The sequence below is a fragment of the Jaculus jaculus genome, chromosome 1 (assembly GCF_020740685.1).
Source record: "Jaculus jaculus isolate mJacJac1 chromosome 1, mJacJac1.mat.Y.cur, whole genome shotgun sequence".
In the NCBI taxonomy this organism is placed as follows: Eukaryota; Metazoa; Chordata; class Mammalia; order Rodentia; family Dipodidae; genus Jaculus; species Jaculus jaculus.
Genome location: NC_059102.1, coordinates 153,415,797 through 153,437,369, shown reverse-complemented (window position 1 = coordinate 153,437,369; position 21,573 = coordinate 153,415,797). Strand labels below are relative to the sequence as shown.

At 54.0% G+C, this 21,573-nt stretch overlaps 2 protein-coding genes and 1 long non-coding RNA gene across 5 annotated transcripts; 2 read left to right on the top strand and 1 right to left on the bottom strand.

The window, feature by feature from the left end:
• Positions 1-5,663: 5,663 nt before the first annotated feature.
• On the top strand, positions 5,664-7,116 carry LOC123457311. Its single transcript, XR_006634989.1, has 2 exons — positions 5,664-5,742; positions 6,238-7,116. It is a non-coding gene; the product is annotated as an uncharacterized LOC123457311 (long non-coding RNA).
• Positions 7,117-8,697: 1,581 nt separating this feature from the next.
• On the bottom strand, positions 8,698-11,385 carry Rassf7 (Ras association domain family member 7). 3 transcript variants are annotated; one of them, XM_045130954.1, is made up of 7 exons: positions 11,331-11,350; positions 10,920-10,983; positions 10,484-10,614; positions 9,602-10,314; positions 9,315-9,443; positions 9,159-9,240; positions 8,698-9,074 (listed from the first exon to the last, which is right to left on the bottom strand). In XM_045130954.1, the coding sequence occupies exons 3-7, from the start codon at positions 10,605-10,607 to the stop codon at positions 9,043-9,045; spliced, it is 1,080 nt and encodes a 359-aa protein (XP_044986889.1). In that variant the 5' UTR covers positions 10,608-10,614; positions 10,920-10,983; positions 11,331-11,350; the 3' UTR covers positions 8,698-9,042. The 3 variants fall into 3 exon arrangements, with proteins under 3 accessions (XP_044986889.1, XP_044986875.1, XP_044986881.1); XM_045130940.1 differs by lacking the exon at positions 10,920-10,983 and having other exon boundaries at positions 11,331-11,385; XM_045130946.1 differs by lacking the exon at positions 11,331-11,350 and having other exon boundaries at positions 10,920-11,058.
• A 3,903-nt stretch (positions 11,386-15,288) lies between these two features.
• Lmntd2 (lamin tail domain containing 2) lies at positions 15,289-21,571 on the top strand. The gene is made up of 13 exons (XM_045134934.1): positions 15,289-15,461; positions 15,558-15,710; positions 16,075-16,162; positions 16,290-16,445; positions 16,709-16,780; positions 16,876-16,958; positions 17,271-17,548; positions 20,042-20,132; positions 20,218-20,407; positions 20,489-20,608; positions 20,701-20,924; positions 21,079-21,352; positions 21,440-21,571. Exons 1-13 carry the CDS (start codon positions 15,289-15,291, stop codon positions 21,569-21,571), a joined length of 2,034 nt encoding a protein of 677 aa, XP_044990869.1.
• The last annotated feature ends 2 nt before the right edge of the window (positions 21,572-21,573 follow it).

The following is a 21,573-nucleotide window of genomic DNA, read 5'->3' as shown; positions in this document are numbered from 1 at the left end:
GTAGGATTGCTGAGAGTTCGAGGCCACCATGAGACTACATACATTCCAGGTCAGCCTGAGCTAGAGCAAGACCCTGCCTCAAAAATCAATATATATAAGCAGACTGGAGTGGTGGCTTAGTGGTTCTGTCTGTCTGTCTGCCTATGCTTGAAAATAAAATTCCATCCATTGGGGAGGTAATATGATGGAGAATGGAATTTCAAAGGGGAAAGTGTGTGGGGGAGGGAGGGAATTGCCATGGGATATTTTTTTATAATCATGGAAAATACTAATAAAAATTTAAAAGAAAAAAAAAAGAAAGAAAGAAAGCAGGAAGAGCAACAGAGGAAAAAAAAAATAATAATGGCTAACACTTACAGAGCACTTACTACGTACCTCATACTTGACCCTATAAGGAAGGTACTATTCTCTCCTTTTGTTGTTGTTGTTTTGTTTTTTGAGGCAGGGTCTTGCTCTAGACCTGGAATTCACTCTGTCGTCTCAGGGTGGCCTTGAACTCAGAGATCCTCCTACCTCTGCCTCTTGAGTGCTTGGGATCAAAGGTGCGTACCACCATGCCCGGCTATTCTCTCCATTTTGTAGACAGAAAACTGGTATAGGAGAAACAAGAGATGGCCCATGCTAAGGCTGGTAGAATGAAATCTGGACCTCTGTAGCCATCTGGGATTCCAGGTGGCTCTTTGGAAGGAAGAGAGGGCTCCCCAGAACTCTGAAGTCCCACTACCCAGCCCAGGGCCTGGGCTAGACTAAACAATACATGTGGTGTGATTTTTTTTTAAAGAAGTTGTTGATTTATTTAATGTAATTTCAAACATTAGAAGCCAGGGACAAAGGACAATGCAAAGTATAACAGGAACATATCTTGATTTTAGTAACATTGATCATTTTTTAACTCGAATGGGCATAAAATGTGATATTTATGATTTCTATCTCAACTATATGAAAAAATAAAATATTTAATGCAAAAATAAAATAAAATAAAATAAAATTCCATCCATTAAAACACACACACAAACACACGGGCTGTAGAGATGGCTTAGCATTTAAGGCATTTGCCTGAAAAACCAAAGGACCCAGGTTCAATTCCCCAGGGCCTGCATATGCCAGATGCACAAGGTGGTGCATGTATCTGGAGCTCATTTACAGCAGCCAAAGGCCCTGGCATGCCCATTCTCTCTCTCTCTCTCTCTGTGCCTCTTTCTTTCAAATAAAATAAGTAAATATTAAAACACACACACACACACACACACACACACACACACACACACAACTGGAGAGTTGGCTTAGCAGTTAAGATGCTTGGTTGTGAAGCCAAAGGACCCAGGTTTGATTCCCCCAGGACCCACATAAGTCAGGTGTACAAGGTGGTACATGTGTCTGGAGTACATTTGGCAGTGGCTAGAGGCCTTGGCATGCCTGTTCTCTCTCTTTCTTAAATCAATAAATAAAAATAAAATATTTTTAAAAATCCCATTCTCTTTCTCCCTCTCTCTGCCCCCCCCCCAAATAAATAAAATTAGAAGAAAAAAAAACACCAGGCGTAGTGACACATACCTTTAATCCCATCACTTGGGAAGCAGAGGTAGGAGGATCCCTGTGAGTTCTCAGCCACCCTGAGACTACATAGTGAATTCCAGGTCATCCTGGGCTAGTGTGAAACCCTACCTCGAAAAACCAAATAAAATAAAATAAAATAAAACCTCTCAAACCAGGCATGGTTGTGCACGCCTTTAATCCCAGCACTCGGGAGGCAGAGGTAGGAGGATCGCTGTGAGTTTGAGGCCACCCTTAGAGTACACAGTGAATTCCAGGTCAGCTTGAGCTAGAGTGAGACCCTACCTCAAAAAAATAAAATAAAATAAACCCTCTCCTCACACACACATCAAGGGCCAACACTGACAGCTCCCACTGACAACCCTTGCCCCATCAAGGGATGTACACTGGCCATTTCTCATGTTCCTCCCAATGTGTACAAATACATGCATCTTACACAGAACTGCAGCAGGAGGCGCCTGCTGGATTCCCAGTGTGACTCTGCCTCTGTCTCACACATGCACAGACAGGCACCAGGACGGCATGCCTGCTCCTGGCATGCACAGGAGGGTGGAGCTATGCTTGCTGTTTTCTCTGTTCTGTCCGGCCCAGACCAGTCTCTCTCAGAGGGCCTATGCCTTCCCTGCCATCAGGCCTGTGTGCAACTCCTAGCGCTGGGTGAGCACTGAGCCCAGGCAATACCCTTTACCTACTCCATCCCCAGCAGCAAGGAAGCCCCAGAGCCTGGTAGATGCCTGAAGGGGGCTGAAGCAGTGGGGGTGAGGACAAAAGAGTTGAAACTCCCATAGTTAACTGTAGTGCAGACAGGGGGCTGCCTTCTCAGACTAGGGAAGGCATTTGTATTCTTTGTGGCTTAAAACAACAAAAATGTATTCTTGTCTAGTTCTGGAGCAAGAAGTCACAGTACAAGACTGATGGAATAGTTCATGCTCTCTACTGAAGTCTGGAGAGGATTCTTCCTGCCTTTCCCAGATAGGGGCCCCAAGTCTTCGTTGTTATGGCTGCATCATTCTGTTGTCATTTAAAAGGACACTGTTAGCTAGGGTGTGGTTGCACGCGCCTTTAATCCCAGCACTTGAGAAGCAGGGATAGGAGGATCACCATGGGTTCAAGGCCACCCTGAGACTACATAGTGAATTCCAGATCAGCCTGGGCTAGAGTGAGACCCTACCTCAAAAAATGAACAGACAAACAACAACAAAATTTAGGATTTAGGGCCACCCAGTTAATTTAGGATGATCCCATTTCAAAATCATTTAACCATCTACAAATAAGGTCACATTTATATGGCCTGAATATTATAATTCAGGCCATATAAATGTGGACATATATTTTGGGTAGCAACCACATACCCCATTACACAGGATGGTTAGAAGTACATGTGGGCAGGGGTAGGCAGCATACCAGCAGAACTAAGCAGGAATTAACCTTTTCCTTGCCTTCGACTTCTTCCCTCTGAACCTGTGCTCTGCCCATCCAACTTAATTACCCTGAAGATGTGGCCTTAAAGAGTTCCTGTCCCTCCTCTCTCCTCCTCCTCCCTAGCTGGCCTGGAACTTGCAGCTATCCTCCTCCCTCTGCTTCCCAAAGCGATTACAGGGAAGTGCCACCCACACCTGGCTTTAAAAATGTGTTTTTAAAATTTATTTAGTTGAGAGATAGAAAGGGAGCGAGAATGGGCACACCAGGGCATAGTACCACTACAAGCAAACTCCGGACACATATGCCACCATGTGCATCTGGCTTTACGTGGGTACCGGGAAATCAAACCTGGGTCCTTTGGCTTTGCCACCAAGTTGCCTTAACCAGTAAGCGATCTCTCCAGCACTTATATTTACTTATTTATTTTGTTTATTTTTTTTCAGGGTAGTGTCTCAGTTAAAACCAGGCTGACCTGGAATTAATCTCAGGCTGACCTCAAACTTGTAAAGATCCTCCTACCTCAGCTCCTGAGTGCTGGGATTAAAGGTGTGTGGCACCATGCCTGGCTCATTATATGTACATCTTTTTGTGGAGCGGAGTCTCACTCTGTAGCTCAGACTGGTCTCTAACTCATAGTGATCCACTAGCTCAGTCTCCTGAGTGCTGGGATTAAAGGCATGTACCATTATGCCCTGCTTGACTTTTTTTTTTTTTCCTAGCCCAGGCTGACCTGGAATTCATTATGTAGTCTCATGGTGTCCTTCAACTCAGTGCAATCCTCCTAATTAGCTTGCGTCACCATGCCTGGAGACCCTTCAATTTTTGACAACTTTTGGAACTGAGCCAGTTCCTAGTTTGTGGTACCATCTTTTTTTTAAAAAAAATATTTATTTATTTATTTGAGAGCGACAAACAGAGTAAGAGGCAAAGAGAGAGAGAGAGAAAATGGGCGCGCCAGGGCTTCTGGCCACTGCAAATGAACTCTAGACAGGTGCGCCTCTTGTGCATCTGGCTAACGTGGGTCCTGGGGAATCGAGCCTCGAACCGGGGTCCTTAGGCTTCATAGACCAGCACTTAACCGCTAAGCCATCTCTCCAGCCATCTTTTAAAGTTTATTTATTTGAGAAAAAGAAAGAGAGAGACGGGGGGGGGGGGGAGGGGGGAGGGAAAGAATGGGTAGGCCAGAGCTTCTAGACATTGCAAAGGAACACCAGATCCAGATGCATTCTTCACCTTACACATCTGGCTTTGTGGGGGTACTAGGGAATTGAACCTGGGTCCCCTGACTTTGGCCAGCAAGCACCACAACTAAGCCATCTCAAGCTAAGCCACCTCTTCCAGCCCCTGCATTTAAATTTGTCCTCAGGTGTCAAGCTCTTGACGGATCAGACACCTCCCTGGGACGTCAGTACTCAGTTGCCCAAGCTGAGTTTGTGGTAAATGACAGGCTCCAAGCCATCCTGGATGAGATGCAGGATGCAGGGAGGCCATGGAGGCGAGGAGCACCAGAGCAGAGCAGAGGATAGATGCACAGGAAGCAGGCAGGAGTGCAGCCAGGGTCAGGTGACTGAGGCGGAGGGGGTGGGTTCCTGCGCTCAGAATCAGGGTGATGGAGAGGTGCCTGGGGCGGAGCGTGAGGAGGGCTCCCCAGCGAAGGTATCACCGAGGCAGATTGGGGGGGGGGGTGTTACGTGGGAAAGAGGGAAAACCTAAGTGCTTATAAGGACCCCTACCTCCACAGCAAAAGGCCAGCAGGCATCTTCCGACCCAATTAGGGGATGACATCCCAAGATTCCACCTTAGGAATCACGTGTGTGTGCGAGGGGGTGGGGGAGGTTTGTAGGGTGGGAGCAAGTCTCCCTTGGCTGTCCCCGTGTCTCCACCTAGAAGTCCAATAAACCACGTCTGAAATTGGCCTTCCTCCTCTCTCAAGACTACAGCGGTCCTCTTGGTATTAGACGTTTAGAGTGCTCAGCGGGTAGTCAGTCTAGTCTAATTCCCAGGAAAGATAAGCTGAGAGCCCAGCGCTCTCGCGATGCCCCGTCAAAGCTAGGTCTTTCGTCCTTGGAGAGCCCCCCCCCCAGGCGCCCCAGAAAAGGCAAGGGGCGTCGCGAGCGTACATGCGTCCGGAGGGCACGCCCGTCCATCCAGGCTCCTCCAGGGTCACCGCCTAGGGCTACGTGCCCCAGAAGTGCAGGCGGGGCGGGGCGATGGGGGGGGGGAGAAGCAGACGCGGGGGGAGGGGCGGGGCAGCTTCTTGCCTCCTGGGCGGCCGCACACTCCACTGGCCAGGGCCGGTGGAGGGCAGGACTGCCAGACTGCGTCCCCCGACCGGGGCCCAGCAGCAGCTTGGCAAGCCCTGGACGTACCACCGCGCGCGCCAGGGGGACCCTCTGGGATCGTACCACCGGCCGGCCGAGGGGTGGGGGAACGCCACCCCGACGAAGCCGCCCCGCGGAGTCCAGCAGGCCCCGCCCGGCAGGTGGCGGCCCCTCCCCAGGCCGACGTGCAGAAAGGAACGCGCCGGCCTCGCCCGCGAAGAGCAGCGCGGCGGTGGGCGGGGCGCGCTGCCTCCTCCTCGGTCCCACTGGCTGCGGCTTGGCAGGGAGGGCCCTATTTGTCCTACCATTGGCTGTGGGGTAACCTATTTGCATACTGGGCGGGGCGAGTGGATTCGGCTGGGGCCCGCCAGGGGTATGAGAGTGGAGGTGGCCGCCTCCGAAGTTGGTCTGAGAACCGGCGACGGCAGTGCGCAGGGGGTCGCAGGTGAAGCAAGAGAGGGCACCAGGTTGGCGGGCACTTCTGTAGCACCCTTCCCCAGGGGGTTACGGAAATCGGGCTGGGCAGGGGCGGTGTGGCTCTGACGCTCAAGTTGGAGGGGGCCGGGGAGGGGGGAGCGACCCCTCCACCCGCTGGATCGTCCCTCCAGGCTCAGGACAGCCACTGCCCACCGCACACTGCGTTGCTCCGGACCCACTGTGCGTGTGACAGCGGCTGATCTGTCCCTGGGCAGCGCGAACCCCTGGCCCCTCGGTGGCCTGGGTCTGGTGGACAGGCAGGCGGCCACACTGGAGCAGAGGGCCCACGCCTGGGTCCTGAGAGGCAAGGGTTGCTAGCTGGCCACTGGGAGTGGGCTGTCCCTACACCTAGGCCTGCATGTGGGAGCCCAGCAGGGACAGGTTGGGTTAGGGGGTACTGGAGGATTGATTATGTTGAGCCAGATACTCTTTTGGAGGGAACTGTCTTCTCATATGTATCAAGGTGCCAAGCTGTGCAGAGCCCCAGGGACTGCTGTTGTCGAGGTCACCAATCCCAGGGAAACCCTGGGCGGACACAGATGTTGTGATCTTCAGCCAACAGGACCAGAGCCTGCAAGACCCGCCTCCTGACCGCCACCTCTGGGACTTCCTACAGGAAGACAGCGACAGTTTAGGCACTCTCTGCCTAATTCTGCCACTTCAATGAGGGAAATCAGGACCATATACCTGGTGTGGTTTTTTTTTTGGAGGGGGAGGGGTGCAGAGACAGGTCCCTCCCACATTCCCTCTGCTAGGTATTTGCAAGCTTACCTTAGAGAAGAAACATGTCTTGGGACGTCCAGGCTGTAGGGCCAGGACACACATCTGAAGTAAGTTCAATCCCTTCTCTCAAAAGCTGTTAGTTGACAGTCAGTGCAGATCACTGGAGGCAGCGGCTTAGGCCAGATCTCTCCAGAATGAGACTGGCCTCTGGGTATATCACTGTCCCTGTCACAATGGTGTCATGCCCAGTAGACTGTGCAAAGAGGGGATACTGTGTGGACCTCTGGGTAGGCCTGCAAAGCTGACTCACTGCTGGGAAGTGACTCTCGAACTAATGTTCTCAATTCTATGCTGGGGATGACCAAGAATGCTAAGGCCCAGAGAGGTCTCAGCAGGCTGGTACTGCCCTCTGGTTGGAATGCCCAGGTAAGGAGAGTGGTAGTGACTACCCATACTGACAGCTGGCGCTGTCCTGCCTCAACATCACCCAGGGAGGTAGCCTCCTTGGCCAGATCCTGGCCTGCCAGGACCTAGACATCTGTGGATAGCTTATCCCTTCCACACTTTAGCACAAGTCATACCGTTGTTTCCAAAGTAAAGTTTAGAATTCAAAAGTAAATTTTGCAGAAACTCATCGAGTTTGCTTGGTGATCTGAAGCGCATTGGCAACTTTTTGGAGGTATTGGAGTCTGTCCACTGGAAAAAAGCTGTGGGGAGGTGAGGGAGGCTCTGCCTCCTTTCCCACTCCAATGCCTGCCTGATAAAGAGGGCTCTGTTGCTTCTTCCGGGCCACCAGCAACAGCATGCTACTTACTGTTTGTATCCAACCTGAGGTCTACTTCCCATCTAGGCTAGGGAACAGGGGTATACTCAGAGAGGTCAAAGCTGACTCCTCTTTGGTCCCCCATGTGGGAGGTGGTCTCTGGGAGGCACCCAGCATTTCACCCCTGGTTTGTGTGCTTAGCTTGGGAAATGAACCATAATGGTGGTTAGAGCCAGTGCCAACGGGTACATCCAGCCTTCCTGAGTGTGAGTAGGACTGGTGTGTGTGTGTGAACAGGCCCCTTAGCCCTCAGCCCTCCCACGTAGGACACAGTCCTAGTGGTCTTTGCACTCTTGGCTCCCTTTGTTGTGACCTTGTGGTTGATGCTCCCTATCTGGGGCCATGGCACGGGGCAGCCAGGTCTAGGCTGCAGCAGGCTCACATTGGAATGCAGACAGGAGTGATCAGCTGTGATTCTAGCCTGTTGACACCAGACCACATGAGCTGCCAGGCAGGAAAAGTCTTATTTGCTCCTTATATCAGTGGGCTCGTAGAGGTGCAGACTTCTCAGGAGCTCTCTGTAGCGCCTATGGGTGGCTTCCTTTTCTCCTCTAGCTATGGATTTCCATGTCCCATGCAGTATGGCCCAGGAATGAGCAGCATAGAAGCAAGCTCAGGAGCCCAAGAGAAAGCTGAGTTCATTCCAAATGTACTCCCCCTTGAATCCAGCACAATAATCTAGGGTGTCCCCAAGTACCATTCATGGTCCTGGTCATCCCAAAGCTCTTCCAGCCACAGCCCTACAAGCTGGGGCCTGCAGCCTGCCTGGATGAGGAGGACATCGGGAGCTCCACCATTGCTAGCTCAAAGGCATGTGTGGTAGTGGTTGGGATGGGCTGTGGAAGCATCCCTGTCCCAGTGTCAAGTGAGGAGGCTCACAAAAGGTTTCACACTATCCCAGGAGGAAGGGCACAACCCCTGCCTACTCAATGCCCGCATCTTCCTTGGGGCTGGCAAAGCTCCTCTGGGGACAGCTCCTAGGGCCTGGTTAACCCAGGAGTCAAAGACTTGACCCAGGAACTTGTAGGACTCGTCCCCACAAGTTCTCAGCAAACCTGACAGGCGGGTCTAGCTTGTCCTGGCATTCTTAGTTCCTGCTGCTGCTGGTGGAGCACAGGGCAGACAAGGAAAGCCAAGGGGGAAGGGTCCAGGTAAAAACTCAGGTCAGGGATGAGCTGGCAGGCCCCACTTACCTCAAGTACTCCCACGGGCAGGCACGGTAAAACAACAAGGATATGGGGCTCTGGGAGCCCTGGACTTGGACCCTACTGAACATTGGTTCCCAAAACACCTCTTTCTTAGAAACTCTCCAGAGATCTCCCTCAAGTTCTAGACCTCATATTATACCCTGCCCAGTACAGCTTCAGGCCATTCAAATCACCTTCGAAAGGTCTTTTATTGAGGTTTAGGGGTCAGGGCAGGGAAGGTAACATATAGTGCAGGACATTGCCCACAGCCAGGCTCACACCCATAGGCTGAATGCACTGTCCACACGTCTTTCCTTCTTGACAAGAAGTAGTGGCCTTTGAGCAGCTTGACAAAAGACTAGGGCAACATGCCCTCAGCACTCCTGCTCCCCCTCCCCCAAGAGAAACCTTGAGGCACCACAGCTTGCCTCTACATGGGAAAGGAACCCTCTGTGGCCAGACTCTCCCTTTGTCCAGATGGCTCATCCTAGTTGTCCTGGTTCATCTATCCTCAGCCCCAGTTGGGCAGGAGCTGCTACCTCCAGGAGCTCTGTCTCACAGGCACAACTGTGAGGAAGACAACAGGGTGAAGTTACTGAGGCTAGAACAGGGTCCTTCCCACAGACTAGCAGGGACGGGTTTGAGACATACCCTCAGGGCTCAGGCTTGGTACTAGGACATGGTTTTGGGGTGCTCCCTTGAGGGGCTCTTCTCTGGTTGGAGGCAAAAGGTCCTGTAGGGAGAATAGGTCAGCAGGGAACTGGGCCAAACACCCACCAACCCACCTCTCCCCAGAACCACTCTAACCTGTGTGCCACTGGGAACTCTGTCCAGCCGTGGGGGTGGAGGCAATGCAGCCCCTGTCTGTTGGATGAATTGCTGCAAGTTGCACTGCCGGAGCTCCCGGTTCAGTTCCTCGAGCTCCTGAGCCTGGGCCTGGGGGTACACAGGACCCTCAGGGGCAAGGCCATAGGGCTCCATCACCCTGGTGCCCCACACAGAGCATGCTCCCTGGTCTGATCCTGTGTCAGATCCCCAAGTCTGTCTGCGTAGGGAGTGAGGAGGTGGCCGGAGCCCAGGTCTCCTGGGCTCACCTGCAGGGCGTGCTCAGCAGCTTCCAGAGCCCGGCTCACCAGGGCCAGGCTGCCCTGCATCTCAATACGATGCCGCTCCTGGATGGCCAGGTCCTGACGCAGGCGCTCTGTTGCTGATGCTGTAGCAGAGGGAAGCCCAGGGGTCTCCGCTGCCATCCGCAGCTCAGCCTCCAGGGCAGAGGCCTGGGCATCCAGGGCCTCCAGCTGCGCAGCATGCTCAGCTGTGGCTGCACTCAATGCCTGCAGGCGTGCCTGTGCCTCATGCTCCCGGGCTTGTTCCCGCCGAAGCTCCTGTTCCCAGAAGGCCTCATGGCCCAACTCCTCAGCGTTCCTTTGTATCCTGAGCTCCAGGCTCTGCAGGTCTGCAAAGCAGCCTGGTGTGGGTGCTACCAGGGCTTCAGGCTCAGGATTCGAGGGGCTGGGGGGCATCCTGGGACATCCCAGGCTGAAGGTCAGTGCCTTGCGCGGCTCACGGCCTGGAGTTGCCCGTGGCTTTGGAGGAAGACTGGCACGCACTGGGCATCGTTCAGGGGGTGGACAACTGTCTGAGGAAGGCCTCCCAGACAGGCTGGGCCCTGTCCTCCTGAGGACAAACTGGACATCACTGGCAAATTGTCCGCAGGTAGCTTGGGCGCTCACTGGACAGTCCTGTGGTAGCAGCTGCCGTTCCTTTTCCCTAAGACGCTGCACAAGCACGAAGCGGCCTGTCTGGCCTGTGAAGGAGAAAAGGGTCAGCCTGTGTGCCCTCCCTCTCTGTCCACAAGGCTTGAGGAGTTGAGGGAGTTTGATAGGAGGGATTGAGAACTTGCCCCACCCTTCTCAAGAAGACAAGGCTGATCTGTAGCCCCACCTTACCAGCCTCTCTAAGCCGTGGGAACTCACCTATTGCTTGGGCTAGTGCAATGACCACTTCTTGGCAGGTGGTCTGCTCTGAGACCCCACAGACCACCCGCTGGACGCCATCCACCCACACCTTCAGCTCCATGGCCGCCAGCTCCAGGACCATCCCTGTCCTGTGGGGGAGGACACAAGCCACAGAGTCAAGCCCAGCCTGGCCCCTGGTCTTCCTCTTGGCTTGCCACAACAACTGGTTAAGAGCTGTGGCCCCTCAGCCCTGCCCTCCAGTGCCCAGCCCCACCCCGCAGGCCACACATTCCTGGAGCGGCTCGGGGAACTAGTTTGGCCCGGGTGAGCGCTTTGAGGCTTCCCTACTTCACCAGCCTCCTCTTGCCCCACCCCCCGTTCCAGGAACGAGGGGAATTATTAACCAGGTCCAGGATTTCCTGTCCCCCGGTCGCCTGGCTCAAATGGCACTCACCCCTTCACGCGGGCGGCGGTCCCCTGGCACCCGACCGCTCCCTATGCAAACTCCACGGCGTCCGCTGCCATGGGAACGCCCCCCCCCCCGGAGGGAACTGTCTTAGGCTGAGAGTTGCTAGACAGATCTCAACCTCCAGAACCCATGCCAGGCCAGCCCCCGCCAGGCCCCAGTCCGCCTCCGCAGTCCCCTCCTGCCTAGCTGGCGCTCTCGCCCCGGTGGTCCCGCCCCGCCCGGGGCCGGCCGCACCCTGGACCCCGGATCGTGCAGGACCCAGACGCCCCCGCTCAGCAGCGGGTAGCCGCAGGTGCAGCGCGGTCCCCATGCGCTACCCGGCCCAGATCCGCCTCCCCTTGGTGAGAGCCCGCGCCCCGGAGCTGCGCTCGGAGCTGGGAAAACCGCACGGCTCACCTGGGCGCTTGCCTGCCTCCGAGACCCAGGCGCTCCGGCGCCGCCGCAACCTGCTGCTGCTCCAGCGGCGAGGCGCGCCCGGACCCCGCGGCCTCATTGGCTCCCAGCACTCACGCTCCGCCCCACCGAAGCCCCATTAGCTCGGCTGTAAGTCCCTCCCGCCCCACGTCCACTCTCATTGGCTGCCTCCGTGAGCTCCGCCCCATTGGCTCTCTGCTTTGCCCCGCCCCAGAGGCCCCAGGTGTGGGCGGGACCTGGAGCCGGGGCGGGGTCTAGATACCGCTGTACACCGCCTGTGAACATCCCGGAAGCGCGGCTGCAGCTGCGCTGGCAGTCGGCGTGTAGGCTCAGGTGTGTGCCTAACTCAGGGCCGGACTTCCTCATCGGTCTTCTAGTGTGACAGGTGTCGGCCTACCCAGGGGTCGTGGGACTGGGATTCCTCAACCCTAGTATGCACCCTAGGGGCAGCAGGACCACAGCCATCCTCCCTTTCCTGACTGGCTTCGCGGAGCTGGGCTCCTCCAACCCTGCTCTCTCTGGGACTGTAGCCAGGACACGGGATTGGGAGGCCGTGAGCTACCCGTCCGAGAGAGGTGGAGCCCTCAAGAATCGAACTATTGGGCGCTGCTGCCCTGGTGGAGGAAGGGTCCTCTCTGAGGCTGCCTGGGACAAAGGACCCCGGAAGCTCTTTGTCTGACAGTCCATTCCCTACCACCACCACCTGGGGGTAGGTGCCCTCCAAAGCTGCCACGCCCATCCCTGCACACTGAAGCAGGCTTGGAGCCACTCCTCCACCCTCTCCCTTTCTGTCTGGGTGGGCTGACACAAACCAACTGGGTGGCCAAGGCCCCTCAGCCTCATGGTAATCTTGTGTGGTTCAATCACAGGGAGCCATGGGAGGGAGTCTTCATGCCCTTCTGACCTTAAGGAAGCAAAAGGTGTAGGTACGAGATATGAAAAAGCCAAGGAGAGTGGTGTACAGAGTGGAGTTTCCTCCTGGACCTCACTTTAAAATATATATATATATATATAAAATTGGGCTGGAAGGATGGCTTAGCGGTTAAGGCACTTGCCTGCAGGCCAAAGGACCTAGGTTCATCTTTCCAGGACCCATGTAAGCCAGATGCTCAAGGGGGTGCATGTATCTGGAGTTCATTTGCAGTGGCTGGAGGCCCTGATGTACCCATTCTCTATCTGCCTCTTTCTCCTTCTCTGTTTCTCAAATAAATAAATGAAAAAATAAACTGGGCGTAGTGGTGATTACATAGTGAATTCCAGGTCAGCCTGAACTAGAGTGAAACTCTACCTCGAAAAGCCAAAAAAAAAAAAAATTAAAAATGTAACTTAGCTTTTAAAAATAGGCATGGTGGGCTGGAGATATGGCTTAGCGGTTAAGCGCTTGCCTGTGAAGCCTAAGGACCCCGGTTTGAGGCTTCATTCCCCAGGACCCACGTTAGCCAGATGCACAAGGGGGCTCAAGTGTTTGGAGTTCCTTTGCAGTGGCTGGAGGCCCTGGCACACCCATTCTCTCTCTCTATCTGCCTTTCTCTGTCTGTCGCTCTCAAATAAATAAATGAAAAATAAAAAAAAAAACTTTTAAAAAATGGGCATGGTAGTGCACACCTTTAATCCCAGCACTTGGGAGGCAGAGGTAGGAGGATTGCCATGAGTTTGAGGCCACCCTGAGACTACATAGTGACTTCCAGGTCAGCCTGGGCTAGAGTAAAACCCTACCTCGAAAACCCCCCCAAAAAATTATATACATATACATATATACATACATACATATATATATATGTATATATATATATATACATATACATACATACATACATATACACACACACACACATACATACACACACCCATACATATGTGTATATATATTAGTTATTCATTTGAAAGCAGAAAGAGAGAGAATGAGTGTTCCAGGGCCTCCAGCTGCTGTAGATGAACTTCAGATGTATGTACCACTGTGCATCTGGCTTTATGTGGGTACTGGGAAATTGAGCTTGGGTAATGAGGGTTTGCAGGCAAGTACCTTAACCACTGATATATCTCTCTAGCCCTGGACCTCACATTTGTCTTGGAGCAGAGGAAGTGTCCCCAGGGCTCCTTGCAGTGGACCACCATCAGGGATAGCCCAGGCAGTGGACATAGGAAGGTGAGGATTTCAACTTAGGGTTAGGTAGGTGGGTGTCAGATATAAGTTCACTGCTGACTAGAGTTTAGCACAGTCCCTCCAGCCTCTTATTACCATTATCAGCACCCCCAAATCACCTTAGTTCCCCATGCCATCTGCATTCTTGGGACACCTTTACACTGGGCTCACCCATAGGGCACTAGTGCCCCCTGTACCGGCCTATCACCATTGGTTAGATAAGGCTCCAGGGCCTGTGTGGTCCCTGGGGTCTGTTCAACTTAGATAGATAGTAGCCCAGCCTCTCAGTGCCAGGCTGAACTGGGCCAGAATGTGCTCATGGCCCTGAGCTTGGGTCTCCCTGGAGGCTCCAGGTAACAAACAGCTCCTCTTTGGGGTACAGGTATCTATGGTAACAGTATAGAATGCTTCCCTCTACCGGCCTTCTATGGCCTCAGGCCTCAGGTGAGTGTTGGGTGAGAGGCCCTGGCCTTCAGGGGACGTGAGTGAGGGGTACAGGCAAAGGGTCAGCCCTCTGACCTTTGCTGTAAGCTGAGGGCTGTAACAAAGAGGTTGTAATGGGGAAATTGGGGTTCTGGGGTGCTTCCTGGACCCCCAAGCCCTAAGTTCATATCTATAAACTAACCAAAGAGTTAGCAGTTCTAGATTCAAGAGAATGATTTTTTAAATATTACATTTTATTCAGATTTTACAAAGGAGTGCAGAAAGGGGAAGGCTGAGAGGTCCGGGGGAGAAAAATGGGGAGAAGTACACCACATGGAGCTCAAAAGCCCAAGTGGGCCACGTGTAGCTCAGGAGTCCATGTGACCAGGTAGCGATCTGGGGGAAAAAAGGGTGTAAAGAAAACAAAGTTCAAGGAGCTCTTGCCACGCCAGGAGCTGGAGGAGATAAAGAACCCATGCAGAGGGCTGGAGAGATGGCTTAGCAGTTAAGCGCTTGCCTGTGAAGCCTAAGGACCCCGTTTGAGGCTCAATTCCCCAGGACCCACGTTAGTCAGATGCACAAGGGGGCGCACGCATCTGGAATTTGTTTACAGAGGCTGGAAGCTCTGGTGCGCCCATTCGCTCTTTCTCTCTCTGCCTCCTTCTCTCTCAAATAAATAAACAACAACAAAAAAAGAATCCATGCAGAGAGTACGGGCTAGGGAGCCTCCTGGCTGGGCCTGGGCTAAGACCTGTGCCAAGCCCCTACTGAGCCAGCCCAGGCTCAGCCTAGGGAAAAACTCACTCACAGCTGGAAGTTCCCAAGTGATCAGAGAGAGCCTGTCTTCTCCTTATAAAGGTATTTATAACCTTAAGGTGGTGTCTTTTGGCTCAGGTGAGCGAGAGGGCTAGCTGGTTGGTTAGGACTAGGGGCTGTCTCAGGAAGAGATTAGCTGTGGCACAGAGTTCTGGGGACTGACCTTGACCAACCACAATATTTAAATTCTATGAAAGACCTCCCTCCCAGGAGGGTCCTGACTGTCTATGGAAAACAGTTCTTTGGAACTAGGCAAGAAATAAGAAAAACTTTTCTGCCCTTTTTACACCTTCAGGGGTCCAGTCACCCTAGCTCTACCCCCCTTCAAGGTGACAGCAAGAAATGTAGGGACACACTTGGGAGTGACCTGCCGCCTGAAACATACAGATGAGGACACCTGACAAGCAGTCCTGTCCCCTGTCCTGGGGCGCGCACGCACACACATGCATCCAAATGATCCCTCTGTGAATTGGTAATGCTGCCTGGGCCTTTCTGATATACAGAGTCCCTGGAAGAATGCTTGACCCTCTCTCTCCCAGCGCTTCAACAACATCTAACATGGCCCCCAAGTCTTGCCAAGAGACTGAAGAGGAGCAAGTGCCCCTCGCCCCAGCTGATGAGGACTTACAGCCCTCAGCTGGCACATCTACAGATAGGGTGGATCCCTCCTGTCCCCAGGACATCAAGCCCCTATCTACACTCACACCAGTGGACGGCTCTGCTAGCGGGCAGTAAGAGGGCAACGGGGCAGGGGCGAGGATAGCCTCCTGGGTTGGGACAGCCAGAGGTCTAGGCCTGATCAAGCCTCAGGGGTTCTGCAATTGCAGTTTGGCACCTGAGACTCTGGACCCCCGCACCCTGAACCTGCTGTGGAAACAGAGAGAACTGGAGATCCAGGCACTTCGATGTGCCATCCAGAATGGGCAGAAGGCCTGGCATAGCCACATCCTGCAGGAAGTAGCAGGGATTCCCCCTGAGAGGTCAGCAGAAAAGCCCCAGCCCAACCCAGCTCCTGTCCTGGAGTTAATTCCTGGTTTCTGCCACCAATCCCCAACCACTGAGCTGAACCTGGTCCTCACCTTTGCCTGGAACACCAGTCTTTACCAGGCGGTGATGCTCCGCCCTAACCCTGAACAAGTTACCTAACCCTGAGCTTATTGACTGACCCCTGCCCAGGCTTGCCAGAGCTTTACTTGCCCTGATCTGTGGCAGGGTATGCTGTCACAGCGTGCTTGTACGGCAGGGGTGGGGGGGCAGCAGGGGCCATCTTTTACTACTGACCTGCCCTCAGGAACCCTGGCCTGACCCAGAGGTGGGGGCTGCTGAGATTGCCCCTCCTACCAGGAACTACAACAGTCAAAACAAGTCCCTCCAGAACCAGGTCCAGAGGCTGACCCTGGAGTTGAAAACACAGAAGGAACAAGCCCAGCTGGTGAGGGCGTGGAATCAGGGAATTGGGCAGGGCCCTGCGGGGAGGGGACGGTGGCGGGGGGGGGGGGGAGGGGGGGTAGTCAGGGGTGTGGCAGCAGGCCGTCTCACTGGCAGGCCCTCCTGAGCAGGAGAAAGAACGTTTGGAGGAGCAGCTGAGACAGAATGTCAGCAGGATACAGCAGCTGGAGGCTGAGTTGCAGAGCTTCCAGAAGTCATGCCTTCTGCAGCTGGCCCGCTCCTCCTGGGTGGGCTGCAGGCTGCGGTCTCAAACCGGCAGTGTAGAGGTGAGCCTGTGTCCTCTGGCCCACATGCCTCCCAGGTGCTCCTTCCTATGGATCCCCGAGCAGCCAGTATGCCTCTTTGGGCAGAAGCGTCTTCTGGGGCTCCTAGCCTGCTTGAGAAGCATGTCTTCCTTGGGCTGGAAGGAGGAATCGTGTGGTCAGCAGTCTTGCCCACCTACCTGTAACTCGTACAGTGCTGGTGAGATCAAAGGGGAGAGGTGTCCTCTTCCAGTCCCTCTCAGCTGGCCTGTGATCCCTTCTTGCAGGTAGTTACTGCAGAGATTCTAAAGGACTTAAATGACTCTTCTGGAAGTGATGAGTCTCCTACTACTGGGGAGGTAAGACCTTCCCATAGGAGGCACTCTACATGCTTTGTGAGGCCTCTGGAGCCCTACCAGAGGGGAGATCCACATATCTGTTGTTTCCTGGCTAGAATTTCCGTTTGGAAGATGTAGACTGGAACAGCATTGCCCACCGGTACCCCAACCTCTTCAGCAACTTCAGCTCAGACCACAAGTAACTGCATCGGGCAGGGGATTCCTAGGGGTCAGGGGAAGGGAGGGCTTGGCTTGACAGAAGTTGGATCAATTTCCATTGTATCCTTACATGTCTCCACAAAAGTCCCTTAACCTCTCCAAGCCGCAGCTCTGCTGTGTAGAATGGATTTCCAAGTGAAGGGAAAGGGTTCCTGGGCCACTGTGCATGAGCTGGGTATGACTCCTGGGTTCTTGGAGCACAGCCCAAGGAACCACTGTCTTGAGGAGGCTGGCTGGGGACAGGGTTGGGGTCTAGAAGCCAGAGCAGTCAGTGAACAGAGCATGGCCCCAGGCAAAACCACCATCCAACCCTCCCGCTGGACCCGCTGGATACCCAAGACTCAGATTCCTCCTGCAAATATGTGGAAAAGGCTGGCAAGAGCCTGGAGTGGAGCACCCTGCCCTTGGTAGACAACAGCAGCTCCGGAGGTGCCAATTCCGACTCCAGCAGCTGCCAACTAGCTCAGCCTTCTAAAGAGAAGATGACAGGACACCTGCCCCAGAGGACAGGCTCAGATTCTTCTGAGCAGATGCAGGCCTGCACCAGGAACTTCAGTGGACAAGTGGAAGGTGGAGTGGGGCATGTTTCTCAGTCATCCTTTTGCAACCTGTTCTCTCTGCCCAAAGCCCTATAGGGTTAGGAAGATGGTTCAGTAGGTGAAAAGCTTGCTGCTGAAGCATGAGAACCCATGTTCCATCTCCAGCATCCCCTCAGAAGCTGGGAGTGGTGTTACATACCTACCTGTAATCCTAAGTGTTGAAGAGGTGGAGAAAGAAAGACCCTTAGGTCTTCTGAACTGATGAGTTCTAAGTTGACTGTGAGATTCTATCTCCAAAAACAATATCACCACCGGGCATGGTGGTGCACACCTTTAATCCCAGCACTCGGGAGGCAGAAGTAGGAGGATCTCTGAGAGTTCAAGGCCACTCTGAAACTACATAAGTGAATTCCAGGCCAGCCTGCACTAGAGGGAGACTCTACCTCAAAAAACAAAACAAAACAAAACAAACAAAAAAAAAAAAAACAAGCCTGGCGTGGTGGCCCACACCTTTAATCCCAGCACTGAAGAGGCAGAGGTAAAAGGATCACCGTGAGTTCGAGGTCACCCTGAGATTCCATAGTGAATTCCAGGTCAGCTTTGGCTAGAGTGAGACTCTACCTTGAAAAACAACAATAACAACAAAATAATAATAATAGTATCACCAGATGTGGTGGAGAACCCCTTTAATCCCAGCACTTGGGACACTGAGGTAGGAGGATCACTGTGAGTTCAAGGCCAGCCTGAGACTACAGTGTGAGTCACCCAGGTCAGCCTGGGCTTAAGTGAGATCCCTACCTGGAAAAACCAAAAACAAAATATGGAGAATGATTGAGGAAGACACCCTACGTTGACTTAAAACATTGTTTTGGTTAATTTATTTGCAAACAGAGATAGAAGAGAGACAGAGAATGGACATGTCAGGGTCTCCAGCTACTGCAAATGAACTTCAAATGCATGTGTCACTGTGCACTGGCTTTACTTGGGTACTGGGGAATCAAACCTGGGTCCTTAGGCTTTGCAGGCAAGCACCTTAAATGCTGAGACATCTCTCCAGCCTGACTTTTTTTTTTTTTTTTTTTTTGAGGCAGGGTCACATTCTAGCTGAGGATGACCTAGAATTTACTCTGTAATCCAGACTAGCCTTGGACTCATGTGATTCTTCTACCTCAGCCTCCCAAGTGCTGGGATTATTAAAGGCATGAGCAACTATGCCTGGCTAATTTTTTTTGGGTTTTTTTTTTTTTTTTTGGTTTTTTTGAGGTAGGGTCTCACTCTGGTCCAGGCTGACCTGGAATTAACTCTGTCATCTTAGGGTGGCCTTGAACTCATGGCAATCCTCCTACCTCTGCCTCCCAAGTGCTGGGATTAAAGGCGTGCGCCACCACGCCTGGCTTTGTTTTATTTTTTGAGGTAGGGTTTCATCTAGTTCAGGCTGACCTAGAATTTACTGTGTTGTCTCAGGGTGGCCTTGAACACACGGCAATCCTCCTACCTCTGCTTCCCGAGTGCTGGGATTAAAGGCATACGCCACCACACCCGGCTCTGGCTATATATTTTTTTATTTGCAGGCATGTGTGTGTATGTCTAAGTATGGGTACATCAGACACATATGCCACTTTAAAAAATACATTGTAGCCAGGCATGGTAAAATTTTAGGGGCTGGAGATAAGGCAGTTAAGTGCTTGCCTGTGAACCCTAAGGACCCAGGTTCAATTCCCCAGTACCCACGTAAGGCAGATACACAAGGTGGCACGTATGTCTGGAGTTCATTTGCACTGGCTAGAGGCCCTGGCACGCCCATTCTCTCTCTATATATATCTGCCTCTCTCTCGCTCTCAAATAAATAAATAAATGTAACAAAATAATTTAAAAAGTGCTTGCTGTTAATCCCAGCACTTGGGAGGCAGAGGTAGGAGGATCCACCATGAGTTCAAGGTCAGCCTGAGACTACATAGTGAATTCCAGGTCAGCCTGAGTTAGAGTGAGACCCTACATTGAAAAGCAAAACAACAACAAAAAAAGTGGTGTGAGCATGTGGTCAGCTTGGGCCAGGGTGAGACCTTCCCTCTAGCCCAGACTAACCTGCAATTCACTCTGTAGCTCTAGGGTGGCCTTGAACTGACTGCTGCTTCTCCAACCTCAGCCTCTCAAGTGCTGGGATTAAAGGCATGTGCCACTATGCCCAGCATAAAACAAGATATATATATATATATATTTTTTTTTTTTTTGCTTTGTTTTTCGAGGTAGGGTCTCATCCTAGCCAAGGCTGACCTGAGATTCACTATGTACTTTCACAGTGGCCTCAAACTCATGCCACCCTCCAATTTCTGCCTCCTGAGTGAAAAAAGATCTTTTATAAGAGCCCTAAATCAACTCCTTCAGCCTTCGGATATAGCCACCTCCGCTGCTCAGGATCTGAACCCTGCTGCTGTTTCCCCTCTGGTGTAGGCCCCACATGCAGGCTTGGCCTGGCTCTCCCTGGTTGCCTGTTGTGGGACTCTCATGGGGATCCTTTTTCTAGATCTTCGGAAAAGCCACTCGGATGGGCCCAGCAAGACCGTAGTGGAGACGTTTGTGTGCTCTGACCACCAACATAGAAAGCCCCAGATAATGTAAGGGGTCTGCCCAGCTTTGGGCCACTGTCAAGGTGGGTGAGACCCAGTTAGTTTCCTATTCAGCACTCCTACCCCGCCCTAGTCCAGCTGGCTGCTCCGTGAAGATCGTAGCTGTGAGCCATCGAAAGAAGTTCATTCGCATGCTCAACCAGTCGCGGGTGGAGACGGTCGACCTGGGCGGCTTCGTGCTGCAGCAGCTCGTTCGAGATTGCCCCGTGTGCATGTACCGCTTCCCGCCCGCCACCCTGCTGGCGCCGGGACACCACATCACGGTGCGCCCCGCCACCTACGAGCCCGCCAGGCCCCGCCCGGGCCCGCGCCGCCCCTCACTCAGCGCCCCGCGCCGTTCCCAGGTGTGGGGCGAAGGGACCTGCAAGACTAAGCCGCAGCCGCTCGTACCCTTGGGCCAGGACGCCTTCCACTTCCAGTCCAGCCGGGGCTGCGTGACGCTCCTCGTGAACACGCAAGGACAGGTCAGCGCGCGCCCCAGCCCGGAGCTGGCGGGCGGGTCTCGCGGGGGGGGGGGGGACGGGAGCGGCCAACGCGCCCCTGCTGGGCCCCCCAGGTCGTCAGTGAGCACCACGACCCTCCTCGCGTGGCCGAAGGCTTGAGTATCCTCGACAACACCGACTGGTCCATCGACTGCTTCCCGCTCGCCGAGGCCAGGCCCGACGCCGACCCCGACCCGGACCCGGACCCCGACCCCGACCCAGACACGTGGCGGCGACGGCCTCCGTCCCCACGCAAGGGCCGGGTGCAGGAGGCCAGGGCCAGGCACAGGAGAGCGGGGTGGGCACCACGAGCCCCTCATGCCGCCCCAACCAAGCCCGTCTCCTGCGTCCCTAATGTCCCGGGTCCATCAGCACCAATGCCCTGCCCAGTACTTTACCCACCCTGCCCCAAGTTGGCCAGGACACCCCTCAGGCCCTTGCCACCTCTCCAGGCCTGGCCCCAGCCAGAGAAGCCTGTCCAGGGGCGGGCCGCGGCCCCCAGGAACCCCTCGCCCCACCAAGACGCGAGGTGTCTCGCCGCCCCGGAGCACCGGCAGGCCTCTTCACCCGGGGGAGGTCCCCGCGCAGCCCGGAAGCACCAAGCTCGAGACGTCGGAGCTCCTGCCTGCCCTCCCGGGTGAGCGTCGGGGCTGCGGGAAGGGCGCGCGGGCCGGGCCCGGGCCTGACTCCATCTCCTCCTTGTCCTGTGCAGAGGCCGCGGTGCGCGTGGACGACGCCCCGGCTCGCCAGGTCCGGGTGAGCACGCGCCCACGTCCACCCCAGCGCAACGCTCGGGCCCCAGTTATTCCGCAGGCGTGCCGGAAAAGCGTGGACCGAAGCTGCCCCATGGTGGCCTTGTCCGTGCAGAACACAGCTGAGAGCAAATATGGCTTCCGCTTCCTCTGCTACCCTCCCATCTCTGAGGAAGTGTGCCGGCGGTTGTAGGG